This window comes from Leopardus geoffroyi, chromosome A2 (assembly GCF_018350155.1).
Source record: "Leopardus geoffroyi isolate Oge1 chromosome A2, O.geoffroyi_Oge1_pat1.0, whole genome shotgun sequence".
Classification (NCBI taxonomy): Eukaryota; Metazoa; Chordata; class Mammalia; order Carnivora; family Felidae; genus Leopardus; species Leopardus geoffroyi.
In genome coordinates this window covers 71305927-71320501 of record NC_059331.1, presented here as the reverse complement: position 1 = coordinate 71320501, position 14575 = coordinate 71305927, and the positions used below count along the sequence as shown (strand labels likewise).

The window sequence follows — 14575 nt, the reverse complement described above, 5'->3', positions numbered from 1 at the left end:
ATAGCAGGGATTGCTGGTGTTAAAACTTTGAGATTTTTGAATGATTATTATTTTATCTAAAAAAAGTAGAGAAAGATGGAGCCACTGTCGGCTTCCTTAGATGAAGTATCTGACATAATAACCAACAGCTCTTTCATATTACTTGGCCTTTGAACCTTGATACTTTTCTCAAAAAAGAGCAATAAAAGTTAAAAATGTGCCCATTTCTTAGTCTATATTTGAGTCTATTTTAAAAGTCATGTGATATCAAGCCATGGAAAATTTGTGTTCTACATGAAGAATTAGGACCCATCAGGACACTATACCTGATCCTGTGTTAATAATAAGGCAGTGGAGTCAATTAAATGAAACTAACAGCTCATTAGTCATTTTTCAACAGGTCTTTTTGGAGGATCCCTACATTATATTGCACTGTAGATATAAAGATAAATAGTACGCAGTCTCCTTCTCCTGGAAAAACTTAGTGTGGGGTTAATCAAACAGATCAATTTAATATAACTGTCACCAAAATCAGAGCGATGTAGCATAGAATTTGTAAGATGAAGTGATTTTTAAAAATCCATACAACAGGGGTGCCTGGTGGCTCAGTCAGTTAAATGTTTGACTCTTGATTACGGCTCAGGTCATGATCTCATGATTAGTGAAATCGAGCCCTGCTTCAGACTCTGAACTGACAGTGCAGAGGCTGCTTGGGATTCTCTCTCTCTCTATCTCTCTCTGCCCCTCCCCCACTCATACTTTCTCTCTCTCTTAAAAATAAATAAATGAACCTTTTAAAAATCCATACAACACATCATTTATATATTATTGTGTGTGTTTTAACATTTTGAGTGACTTCTCTTCACACTACATACCTAAAGAAGAAGAAATTTTACATAATTCAATTTCTTTCAACTTTGAGTAGAAAATCATTTTAAGCTATAGGAGATATTTATTTAGGTTAAATAAAAGGAAGATTCATTATTAATCAAGTTGCTAAATACTGGAACAGACAAAACACTTGCTTTAAAACAAGTTGTTTGGGAAAAAAAACAAAAACAAAAAAAACCTTTGCCAGCAGTTTAAGAAGATTAACATGCTTTGAAATTTTCCATGAATTCTTGGCACAAAATATACACTAGTCTGTTCACCTAGCAATAGGATTCAATACAAGATTGTACATACTTTTACCGATCTTTTTTACTTAAGGGCATTGGGCTAATTTTGTTTGAAAAGGAAAGCTAGTGGTGCCTTTTCTGAATGCCTGTTATCTAAAATTTCATTGCACCCAACTGTGCTTGAGGTGAGGCCAGTCACCCCTCCATGCTGATCTCACTGGCACCTACAAGCAGAGTACCTCACATTCTGAACTGCACTGGCCCAGTGGGGTTGTGTTGCTATATAGGCTCACTGCTTTATTCAGTGTTCCTCCATGATCCCTAACCTGCCTGTCAGGCTGAAGCAATAGTAGATCTGGGTGAGTATATCTAACAATGTGGGGACAACTGTGAGGTGCCTTGGAGAATATGGAACTAGGTTATAAGATTGTCCACCAAGAGCTTAAAAGGCAATTAACAATAATGCAAAATGACTGCAGGGAAAGAATGACTCAGGAGGGAAATGGAAAGTATTGACATACCTAAAGTATGGACATATCCACTAAAAGGTGAGCACCCAGGTTTTATCCAGGCAACGGGAGGTCTTAGCAACTACAGTTTAATGAATAAAAAAGAGTCAATACGTTGGCTGATCAAAATTTGATGAGGGGCACCCGGGTGGCTCAGTCGGTTAAGTATCTGATTTTGGCCCAGGTCGTGATCTCGCTGTCCATGAGTTTGAGCCCCGCGTTGGGCTCTGTGCTGACAGCTCAGAACCTGGAGCCTCCTTCAGATTTTATGTCTCCCTCTGCCCCTCTTTGCTCACACTCTGTCTCTGTCTCTCTCTCTATCTCAAACATTAAAAAACTTTTTTTTAATTTGGTGAAAAATGTTTAATCTCACTACTAATCAAATACATGAAGTAAAAATGGACACTGTCTTAAACTCATATTTAATTGATAATGCTCAATATTGACAAGGTTCCCATGAAATAGTCAGAGCTACATTTTCTGGTGGAAGCGTAAAGTGCTTTTTGGAAAGCAGTTGGGCCACAAGAAGGGAGAATCCTTAAAATGTTTACATCTTCTTGGGCCCCTGTGTGGCTCAGTTGGGCTTCCAACTCTTAACTTAGGCTCAGGTCATGATCTCATGGTTCATGAAATCAAGCCCTGGGCTCCATGCTCAGTGTGGAGATTCTCTTTTTCTCTGCCTCTCCCCCACTTGTGTGCACACTTGTTCTCTCTCTCTCTAAAAAAAATTCACATCTTCTAAGGAAGAGTATTGTAGTATTCATCTTCTATGTCAGGAAGCCTTTCTATCTATCTATCTATCTATCTATCTATCTATCTAGTTAGGTTTACAGATAACAGAAACCCCAAAATAACAATGGAAAACAACATAAATGTTATCTGCAAGGGAGGCTCCAAAACATGATACTTCAGCTGGACATTACTATCTAAAATAAAATCGAAATTCTGTCATTCAGGAGGAAAGGTAGAATGGGTATTTGGGTAGGTAACCAGCAGGTTTTGCTCCCTTATCCTAGGGAGCAAAATTGAACTTCAACATAATTTTCAAAAAGTCGTTCATTTTTAGGGAAAAGCCCAAATTTCCAAAATTACAGGAATATTTACAAATTACAAATCGATTCAATGATTCTATAAAACAAAGAATGTTATCAACAAAGGTTTGATCATTGAACCTGTTTGTTTAATGTTAATTTTTAAAAATGCAGTTTCATTGCATTATTATTTTATGACATTACATATACTATTAAAATTTATACCCTCAAATTTGCATAAAAACACTCAGAGAAGAAATTTTATACTTTTCTTCATTGAGTTTAAAACTAATAACTTCTGTAGTACCTGAGTGGCTCAGTCCATTAAGCGTTGGACTCTTGATCTCAGCTCAGGTCTTGATCTCAAGATTGTGAGTTCATACCCTGTATTGGACTCTGCAATGGGTGTGAAACCTACCTAAAATGAAATAAAACAAAACCAATCATCCATAATCAGATAGGATGGATGCTGAGAAGTTGAAATATTGAATTTCACTTACAAAGAGTAATTTTTGCTGATACATTTTTAGAAAGACATCAGACCTGTCCATGGGGTCACATGTTGAACAAGTGTCATCAAGTGTGGCCTGCCTGGCTCATGGGAGGAGTTCAGTGGCAGTGTCCGGGGTGTTCCTCTGGAGATGGTTATCTCTTCCTGGGTTATACCTGGCTTCTCAGTACCATTTGATTTTTGTCTTTCAGCCGAAACTAAGATCTGCTTCAAATACTACCATGGCGTGAGTGGAGCCCTGCGAGCCACCACCCCCAGTGTCACGGTCAAAAACTCTGCAGCTCCTGTAAGTCCCATCTTTTCCTCTTTGTCAGAGCTAACCCTGGTGCTTTTTCACTCCCATTTCACTCGTGTGTGTGTGTGTGTGTGTGTGTGTGTGTGTGTGTGATTATAGTGATAGATTATAATAGGTAGTTCGATAGAAATTATCCAAAGGTAAACTTATTAAAATCACACCACTTTTTGTTTGAGGAATGTTAAGCTTAGATAGTGAGATGTTTCTAGTAGGCTCATGCATAATGTCTGTGAGTAACAAGTGTTTCTTTGGAATACATTGTTTTTAATTCCTTGCGTTTAAGGATTTATATTTTCATATGTCTCGATTTCTTCTTAGGCCTATAAATAAATTTCTGGAATAACATTTATAATCTCAGATTGATTTTGAGCATAGAACGAGAAAATGGTAGGCCTAGAAAAGATTGGAATCTCTGGTCCTTTTTCCTTTTATATGAACGAGGAAAGTGCCTGAAGTGCCCAAGGAATGTACCTAAGCTCACACAGTTAGCTAGTTGCAGACCAGGGACTTAGGTCAAATCTTTTGTTTCTTACTCTCTGGTTTTGCTGAGTATTCTGAGAATAGCTGCCGTTTTCTCCTAAATTACAGTCTAGTTTGTATCTCTGTGGTGCTTCTTTCCTTGGTTCTCAATACATCTACTTACAAGTGGCGTTCCCTTTCCTTTTCACATGAATTAAAGATTACTCAGTGGAGGAGGCTAACCAAAAACCGGTAAGGACTTTGTTGGGGTGGTATGAGTAAAAAAAAAGTTTGTTTCTTCTATGTGAAAAAAGAGAGACCGAGAAAACTTGAAATGAAATATGAATTACCCAGAAAGAACTTTGCCTCCAAAGGACAACATTTCACTGTTTCACAAGTCAGTTCTTCAGTGTGCAGAAGATGAGTGAGTCGAGTGTGCCTCTGTTCAGGGAGGTGGTGCAGAGCTGGACACTGGCCAGGGAGGGGGGTCCCAGGACTCCTTGTCAGGGGATACACAGCAAGAGGGACGGTAGAAGGGGAGGGACCATCCGCACCTCTGACCCATTGTACCATTTTCCCCTACACTAACCAGGCAGATTGGAGGATGATATTGCTATATTACTGGGTAGAACAGGAAGGTAAGTATGGCAATTTGGGAAAGTATCCCCAGGTGCCACACCCTCCTTTCTGGGCCCATTGTGTGTGGGAAATCCTCAAAAGAAGGTGCCTGGGGAAGCGAAAGAGGCCCTGACACAGGCCTCCGGTTGTCAAGGCAGTAGAGTCAGCTACATCGAGGCAGTGAACCTGGAGCTGGGGCTGCACTGACCCAGAGGCGAGATGGGCAAAGCAGGGAGACACAGAACACACAGCAGACGGAGAAGAAAAAAGAGGCTGGAAGTGGAGTCTGCTGACTCGGGAAAAACCTTTCAGATGCAGGCTTGGCTGCCTTTTGCCACAGCACAGCATGTCATGCAATTAGGCAGCTTCTTTCTGGATACACTGATATCTCAGCCAGGATGGACCGTGCCCAGGGATGGACAAGCCTTTTTGGCCCAAGGCTGGAATGGGAGAAGAGCTCCTAATCTGCCTCTGCTCGGAGTACTACTGCGAGTGAGCTTGGCCAGCCCTTTAATCTTTAGGTAAGCCCTTTTTGGAGAAGGCTCTCTGGAGCATTTGGCTTCTCTGAACTCAGCCTACTGGAGACTCCGGCTGTAATCTGTTTCTCAGACCAATGCAAACTGCAATCACATCATCACAGAGATGTGCAGTATAAGCCTAAAAGAAAACAAGGTGCCAACTACCTGGAATACTGCCTGGATTGCACAGTAGACAAGTTTTACAAAATGGGATAAACCGTCAACAAACAAGTCTTTCCAGGGGCTGCCGACAAGAAACAAGGATGATGTCTGAGAAGAGGAAACATCATGTGAGCTGCTTCAACCTGCTATTTGACAGAAAAGTTCAGGAGATTGCATTAATTCTGAGTCAGCCCTGACCTCATCTTTGTTATTTAACCTGTGCTACCATTGCCTGTACTTAAATTTCAGACACCTTGGAATACTTGGACACGTTGCTGTCGTCCTGATGGCCATCTCCATAATGATTTTCTCACATAAATCAGTAGACACTTGAGTTGCCGCTTTTATATATATTCCACAGACAACTTTCGTTTCTCTTCTTAATCCCCACACATGTGAGCACCCAATCATAAGGCCAAGTGATGCCAAGGACAGAGAGAAGTCCTCCCGCTGCCGTGCTGGACGTCCTTTGCATTGGGAGCATGCATCTTCCTGCAGACAGTATTTTAACATGCAGTTGGGTTTTATAATAGTTAACCTCATGGCTCTTACAGCACAGTGCACTCTTTAGAGGAGTTTCACTTGCCTTATTTTAGGTGATTCACAGCACATCTGTGAGACAGGCGGGAAGTGCCATTTTGGTTATGTGACCCTTTGGCTATCTGATGATCGAGTTGGAATGAATCTCGGTTTAGTTACTCATACAATCTAGCAGCCTTCTGGATTAAATAAGTATTTACAGTCTGGTCTAAGGCCTTGTGCACACTGTTACTAAGGGGAAATGCTATTCAAGTTTTCCAAAATCATTTTCCCGATGAACTTTGAGTATCCATTTTTAAGCCAGATCTCTGGTGCTGCACTAATCTCTTATGAAAAGTTGGCTGTCAATGGCCGTTGTGTCATGCCCCAAGGGTCACTGAGTTAGTTGGTGACAAAACAGTATGCTGAAAGTAAAGTTTTTTGTAAAGGAGAAAAAGATGTCAAATGCCCATCTAGTATATAATCAGTGCTTTGATGTTTTGAGCACAGAAGATTCTCAATATGTTTTCATTCTTTTTCTCATTTCCTCATTCCCCCTTATCCTTTGTCTTTGTCTCACTGAAAATCGTTGAAGTCCCAGTTATATGTTTTTTAAAGTTTATTTATTTATTTATTTATTTTGAGGGAGAGAGAGAGAGAGAGAGAGAGAGAGAACAGGGGAGGGGCAGGGAGAGAGGAAGAAAGAATCCCAAGCAGGCTCCACACTGTCAGCACAGAGCCCGATGTGGGGCTCAAACTCACGAACTGTGAGATCATGACCTGAGTCAAAACCAAGAGTCGGATGCTTAACCAACTGAGCCACCGAGGTGCCCCAAGGTCCCAGTTATGAAAAGAGGTTGTCACCTGTCTTTATCTTTCCAAGGCTCTTATTTATGTATTAGTCCTAACTGTTTATCAGAAACTATGATGAGTGAAGGGGTATAGAAATAATGAAATATAAGTCCTGACATCGAGAACTCATGGCTATTCCATGATGATTTATAAATACTGTTTGAAATGCCTGGTACTGGGGTATAAAAACCCACTGGGCTGGTGTATAGAGAAGGCAGTGAGAAGATGCCTGCAGCAGCTGGGAGAGCTTCCAGAGGAAGTGGCATGCGGGCGGCATGAATGGGATTTGCCAGGCCTGGGAGGGAGTAAGACCCTGGTAGAAGGAACGTCATGTGCAGAGGCATGTGGGGGTATGAGGTGCCGCAGGCCTAGCAGGGAATGAGACCTACTGTGTGTTAGGTCTGAAGAACATACAACTTACTTAATTTTCACCATACAGCACCCTGCACTTTGTTTCTCATACTGTTTGTATGTCATTGGGAGCACCTCACATATGTTTTCTGTTTCATTCTATTTTCTGTAAAAAATTGTGCTCACAATAAGCTCTTTCTCTCAGCACTTTTGCTACTTTTCCCTTGTCCATTACAGTCTATTTTATAAGCCTCATGATATTTTTTTTTCTCTCCCTCTTTATACATCGAAGGACAGAAATCTCTCCATACCTACAAACTGCCAAAAGACAGGGAAGATAAATTGTCCTTAGCTCAGCACACTGGGAGTTTTACAGCTTTTCCCTTCAGGTCTGTGCCTCCACAGTAGCTTTTCAATCTGCCTTTCCCTCTTTGTGGACCAAGTGGGCATCCTCTAATGGGGACTGCTGGAGGGGAGAGAGCTCTCCCTCCGCCTGCTGGGTTCTCTATGGGAGTGAGATTCCGATGCAGCTTGTAGCTCTTCTCGATGTATGTTCAGAGTCCTGAGCACACTGCTTGCCACACCTACTTTCCAGGACTTTCCCTGAAAAGTGTTTGTGTTTCCTTGCACCCAGCAGTGTGGAGGCCTAGGGATTGTAGCCTCTGGATGCAGAAAATAAGTAGCTGTTGGAAGAATAACTGTGGCAGGATCAGGAGGCAGGGTACAGGGAGTTGGGGAAGGGCCACCAGAGTGAGGGGCAGGCAGAGGATGTTATGCCCCTTAACTGGGGCCTGCTGTAGATGGTTCCCAGGTTTACATTTAGACCAAGAATGTATTTTTTAAATGTTTATTCATTTATTTAGAAAGAGAGCATGTGCGGGCAGGAGAGGGGCAGAGAGAGGGAGGGAGAGAATCCCAAGCAGGCTCTGCACTGTTAGCACAGAGCCTGACATGGGGTTCAATCCCAGGACTGTGAGTTCATGACCTGAGCCTAAATCAAGAGTTGGATACTCAACCAACCGAGCCACCCAGGCACCCCAACCAAGAATGTATTTCTTACTCAGTCTTAATCAAAATTTTAATTTGTGGAAATTCCATCAGAATTTTGTTATTCTGGATTGTTCATATCCTTAATTCGCATTGCTATTGTCTAGCTACCTATTAGTGTTTTCAATGAGAGATTGGAAGTGAATATATCCATTTCTGCTCCTTCTTCTATCACTGTTTTTAAATTTTTTATTTAATTTATTTTTTAAATTTATATCCCCAGTTAGTTAGCATATAGTGCAACAATGATTTCAGAAGTAGATTCCTTAATGCCCCTTAACCCATTTAGCCCATTCCCCCTCTCACAACCCTTCCAGTAACTCTCCATATTTAAGAGTCTTTTATGTTTTTTCCCCTTCCCTGTTTTTATATTATTTTTGCTTCCCTTCCCTTATGTTCATCTCTTTAGTATCTTAAAGTCCTCATATGAGTGCAGTCATATGATATTTGTATTTCTCTGACTGACCAATTTCACTTAGCATAATACCCTCTAGTTCCATCCACATAGTTACAAATGGCAAGATTTCATCCTTTTACATTGCTGAGTAATACTCCATTGTGCATATATACCACATCTTCTTTATCCACTCATCAATTGATGGACATTTGGGCTCTTTCCATACTTTGGCTATTGTTGATAGTGCTTCTGTAAACATTGGGGTGCATGTGCCCCTTCAAAACAGCATACCTGTATCCCTTGGATAAATACCTAGTAGTGAAATTTCTGGGCCATAGAGTAGTTCTATTTTTAATTTTTTGACGCACCTCCATACTATTTTCCAGAGTGACTGCATTAGTTTGCATTCCCAACAGCAGTGCAAAAGAGATCCTCTTTCTTGCATCCTCACCAACATCTGTTGTCACCTGAGTTGTTAATGTTAGCCATTGTGACAGGTGTAAGGTGGTATCTCATGATGGTTTTGATTTGTGTTTCCCTGATGATGAGTGAAGTTGAGCATTTTTTCATGTGTTGGTTGGCCATCTGTATGTCTTCTTTGGAGAAGTGTCTATTCATGTCTTTTGCCCATTTCTTCACTGGATTATTTGTTTTTTGGGTGTTGAGTTTGATAAGTTCTTTATAGATTTTGGATACTAACCCTTTATCTGATATGTCGTTTGCAAATATCTTCTCCCATTCCCTTGGTTGCCTTTTAGTTTTGCTGATTGTTTCCTTCACTGTGCAGAAGCTTTTTATTTTGATGATGTCCCAATAACTCATTTTTGCTTTGGTTTCCCTTGCTTCTGGAGACATGTTAAGAAGTTGCTGCGGCCAAGGTCAAAGAGGTTTTTGCCTGCTTTCTCCTCAAGGATTTTGATGGCTTCCTGTCTTACGTTTAGGTCTTTCATCCATTTTGAGTTTATTTTTGTGTATGGTGTAAGAAAGTGGCCCAGGTTCATTTTTTCCACGTCGCTGTAGAGCTTTCCCAGAACTACTTGCTGAAGAGACTCTTTCTTCCATTGGATATTTTTTCCTGCTTTATCAATGATTAGTAGGCCATACGTTTGTGGGCCCATTTCTCTCTTCTGTTCAATTGATCTTAGTGTCTATTCTTGTGCCAGTACCATACTGTCTTGATGATTATAGCTTTTTAATACAGCTTGAAGTCCGGGATTGTGATGCCTCCTACTTTGGTTTTCTTTTTCAAGATTGCTTTGGCTATTCAAGGTCTTTTCTGGTTCCATACAAATTTTAGGATTGTTTTTTCTAGCTCTGTGAAGAATTCTGGTGTTATTTTGATAGAGATTGCATTGAATATGTACATTGCTATGGGTAGTACCGACATTTTAACAATATTTGTTCTTCCTATCCAGGAGCATGGAATCTTTTTCCATTTTTTTGTGTCTTCTTCAATTTCTTTCATAAGCTTTCTATAGTTTTCAGTGTATAGATTTTTCACCTCTTTGGTTAGATTTATTCCTAGGTATTTTATGGTTTTTTGTGCAACTGTAAATGGGATAGATTCCTTGATTTCTCTTTCTGTCACTTTATTGTTGGTGTATAGGAATGCAACCGATTTCTGTGCATTGGCTTTATGTCCTGCAACTTTGCTGAATTCATGAATCAATTCTAGCAGTTTTTTGGTGGAATCTTTTGGGTTTTCCATATAGAGTATCATGTCATCTGCGAAGAGTGAAAGTTTGACCTCTTCTTGGCCGATCTGGACGCCTCTTATTTCTTTGTGTTGTCTGATTGCAGAGGCTAAGACTTCCAATAGTATGTTGAATAACAGCCCATTCATTCTTTAGTAGGATGATCTTTAGTCTCCAAGTATTTATTTTCTTTCCACATTTTTTCTTGTGGTTGATTTCAAGTTTTATAGTTTTGTGATCTGAAAATATGCATGGTATGATCTCGATCTTTTCGTGCTTGTTGAAGGCTGATTTGTGTCCCAGTATGTGACCTATTCTGGACAACGTTCCATGTGGACTGGATAATAACATATATTCTGCTGTTTTAGGATGAAATGTTCTGAATATATCTGTTAAGTCCATCTGGTCCAGGGTCCAGTGTGTCATTCAAAGCCATTGTTTCCTTGTTGATTTTCTGTTTAGATGATCTGTCCATTGCTGTAAGTGGGGTATGGAAGTCCTCTACTATTATGGTATTATTATCAGTGAGTTTCTTTATGTTTGTGATTAATTGATTTATATATTAGGGTGTGCCACATTCAGAGCATAAATGTTTACAATTGTTAGGTCTTCTTGGTGGATAGACCCCTTAATTATGGTATAATGCCCTTCTTCATCTCTTGCTACAGTCTTTACTTTAAAGTCTAGATAGTCTGATATAAGTATGGCTACTCCAGCTCTCTTTTGTTGACCATTAGCATGATAGATGGTTCCATCCCTTTACTTTCAATCTGAAGGTGTCTTTAGGTCTAAAGTGGCTCTCTTATAAAGAACATATAGATGGATCTTGCTTTCTTATCCATTCTGTTACCCTATGTCTTTTGATTGGAGCATTTAGTCCATTGATGTTTAGAGTGAATACTGAAAGATATGAGTTTATTGCCATTATGTTTCTTGTAGCGTTGGAGTTTCTGGTGGTGTTCTCTGGTCCTTTCTAGTCTTTGTTGCTTTTGGTCTTCTTCTTCTTCTTTTTTTTTCATCCATTCTCCCCTCAGAGAGTCCCTCTTAAAATTTCCTGAAGGGCTGGTTTAGTGGTCACAAACTCCTTTAATTTTATTTGTCTGGGAAACTTTTGATCTCTCCTTCTATTTTGAATGAGAGCTTTGCTGGGTGAAGAATTCTTGGCTGCATATTTTTCTGATTCAGCACATTGAACATATCCTGCCACTCCTTTCTGGCCTGTCAAGTTTCTGTGGATAGGTCTGCTGTAAACCTGATCTGTCTTCCCTTGTAGATTAAGGACTTTTTTCCCCCTTGCTGCTTTCATGATTCTTTCCTTGCGTGAGTATTTTGTGAATTTGACTATGATATGCCTTGTTGATTGTCCATTTTTGTTAAATCTTATTGGAGTCCTCTGTGCTTCCTGGATTTTTATGTCTGTGTCTTTCCCCAGGTTAGGAAAGTTTTTCACTATGATTTGCTCACATAACACTTCTACCCCTTTTTCTCTTTTTTCATCTTCTGGGGCCCTATGATTCTGATGTTGTTCCTTTTTAATGAGTCACTGATTTCTGTAATTCTTAAATTGTGCTGTTTTGCCTTAGTCTCCCTCTTTTTTTCTGCTTCATTGTTCTCCATGAGTTTGTCTTCTGTATCACTGACTCACTGCTCTGCCTCATCCATCCTTGCCACTGTGGCATCCATTCGAGATTACAGCTATTATAACATTTTTTATTTCATCCTGAGTAGTTTTTACTTCTTTATCTCCACAGAGAGGGATTCTAATCTATTTTCAACCCCAGCTAGTTCTCTTATTATCGTGATTCTAAATTCTGGTTCAGACATCTTGCTTGTATCTGTGTTGATTAAGTCCCTGACTGTCATTTCTTCCTGCTCTTTCTTTTGGGGTGAATTCCTTCATTTCATCAGTTTGAAGGAAGAGAAGGAATTAATAAGGTAAAAAAATTAAAATTAAAAAATTAAAAACAACACATACAAAAAAAATCAAATAAATGATGCTAGATCCTAGGTGTGTTTTGGTCTGGTTATTGAAAGGAGCTTGATAGATTAGAGAAAAAAGGGGAGGGGGAGGAAAAAAAAGAAAAACAAGAAAAAATTTTAAAAAAGGAAAACACTTGAAAATTTCAGAAAATGAATACAGTGAAATAGAATAAAATGAAATGATGGAAACAAAATAGACTGAAAAATTTACAAAAATTAAAAAATATAGTACAAAAAATAAAGAAAAATATTGTTAATAAAAATTGAAAATACAAATAAATTTTTCTCTTTCTGTATTCAAGAAAAAGAAAAGAAATGAAAAAGAAAAAAAGAAAATTGAATAGATGGATCAGTGAACAGACTGAAATACAATTGGATTTACATCATTTTTCCCTAGAAGTCAAACTATGAAGCACTTTATAGTCCATAAACTAAGCAGGCAGAGAGATTTTTGGTGTTCCTGAAGAGCAAGATTGGCACATTTGGGCGGGGCTTAGTGTAATGGCTCCGTTCTCCACTAGATGGTGTTGTTTAGCTTACTGGGGTGGACTGTTGTATATGCACATGTGCAGGAGGGGTGAAAACGGCATCACCCAGCTACCCAGTCTCTAGTATCAGAACTCTGTGCTCTCCCCAACCAGCATTCCTGCACCTGTTCTTTGTCTCTGGCTTCCATCCACTCCCCACTTTTACACTGTCTGTGACCAAGCTGTCAGGTTGCCAGGTGGCACCTCCCTCCTGAGTTTTATCTCATATGTGGCTGTATTTCCCAACCCCTCACTTCTGAGGGACTATAGCTTTGACCCACTCAGATCCTCTGGGGGATGGTCTCACCAAGCAATGGCCAGGTGCCAGCTGCACCCAGGAATGTTTGCAGGACCGTGCTGCCACCAATGCCCAGAGACTGTGGCTGGGTGCCAGCTCACCCCAGAAAATGTTCACGCAATCGTGTAGCAGCAGCATTTCAGGAAATGGAAAATCACAACACACATCTGGCACCAGCCTTCACCCTTAACAACCTTGTTCCAGCACCAGCAAATGTAGTTGTTCTTTGGAGTCTGCTGGGACTGGGTGGCCACACAGCTTCTACCAACTGTCCTTCCAGCAGTGGAACCGCTTCTCCTTGTGTGGCCTGTGGACCACCTGGACCCCACTCTGCTCCAGGGAATTCACCCTTCCCACCAGAGCACCACCAGGTACTGAGCTGCAGAGTTTAAGACTCTGTGCTCCCCCTGTTTTCAGGGTCTTAATAGAATTTAATCCTTCTCCTTTCTCCTTTCTCTCTTCCTCATTCAGTCTCTGTAGCTGTTTCCATTTTTCCACTTTCTTTCCAGCTGCTTTTGGGGGGGGGTGTTTTTCCCACACTCTCCCCCCATCTCTGTCCTCTCTCTGCAAACAAAAACTGCTCCCTGCCCTCCATAGCTTCTCTCTCCCCCACTTCACTTCTCTGTGCCACGTACCTGCTGAGTTCTATGGTTCAGGTTGTGCAGATTGTTGTATTAATCCTCAGATAAGTTTTCTAGGTGTGCAGGATGGTTTAGTGTGGGTCTGGCTGTATTTCATGGACACAAGATGCAAAAAAACTTCCATGCTATTCCGCCATCTTGGCTCCTCCCCTTCTTCTATCACTTTGATCCAGTGTCTCTGCAACCAAGATTTTGATAACAATTGAACAGCAGAAAGTCCAAAGCAAAGTTCTCTGCCACAACATTGAAATGTATTTCCTTAAGTTCATGTTCACAGATTTATTTGCTTTGTCAGATTCCTAAAGAGTTCACATTCTCCTATTTGAAAAAAAAAATCAACTCAGTAGGCCATTTCCCTGGGAATGTAGGGTAAGTTAGTACTCTAAAAATAAGATCAGGTTGAGATTTTCCTTCATAGACAGTCTGGGTATTCTGCAATGAACAAACAGGTCAAAAGCACCCAAAGCCTAAGTCATTAAACTTAGTAATGTTCTAGTAATATTTATCTTGGGAATTTTAAAAGCAGATTTTTCAGAAAAATATTTTAAATCATTAAAAATAACTATAGAACAATTCCTTTAAAGTTACCAAACCTCCTGGCCAAATAGTTGCAAAATTAACTCATAGGCAACTGACTGGTGAGACCAACTGTCAAGAACTGTTAGATATAAACTGATAATCTGGAAGACATGTTGGTCTTATAGTAAATGATCTTGTGGTTTATGTGTGGCAGAGATTAAGTGGCAAGCCTAGGTGCTGATTGAAATCATTGTGATAAGCATCAATTGCAATGTATCATCAGTTCGGGGTGAAGGTCTCCCAGCTTACCAAAGGGCTCCCTTCATCCTGTGTGTCCACTTGGAGTCTCAGCTTCACCTTTAAAGTACCAAAAAAATTAATGGAGGAGCACATAGTTTATCCTCCCTTGTTAACTGGGATGGACGGCACTGCTCTACTGGAGAGGTCTTGGCATTGGATCTGGGAGAGACTGGGCAGAGGATCTCACAGTGCCCAGGAAAAGGCAGCCTTGAGCAAATCTTAGGATGGAAAGAAACAGGGCCTTCTGAGG

At 40.3% G+C, this 14575-nt stretch overlaps 1 protein-coding gene across 6 annotated transcripts in view; it reads left to right on the top strand.

Annotated features, from left to right (window-relative positions):
- HECW1 (HECT, C2 and WW domain containing E3 ubiquitin protein ligase 1) overlaps positions 1-14575 on the top strand; it is a 422849-nt gene that overhangs the window by 221167 nt on the left and 187107 nt on the right. For all 6 annotated transcript variants that reach the window (XM_045494336.1, XM_045494331.1, XM_045494332.1 and 3 more), the window contains one exon: positions 3340-3434. In XM_045494336.1, coding sequence (XP_045350292.1) covers positions 3340-3434 — 95 coding nt within the window. The remainder of the gene's footprint in view (positions 1-3339; positions 3435-14575) is intronic.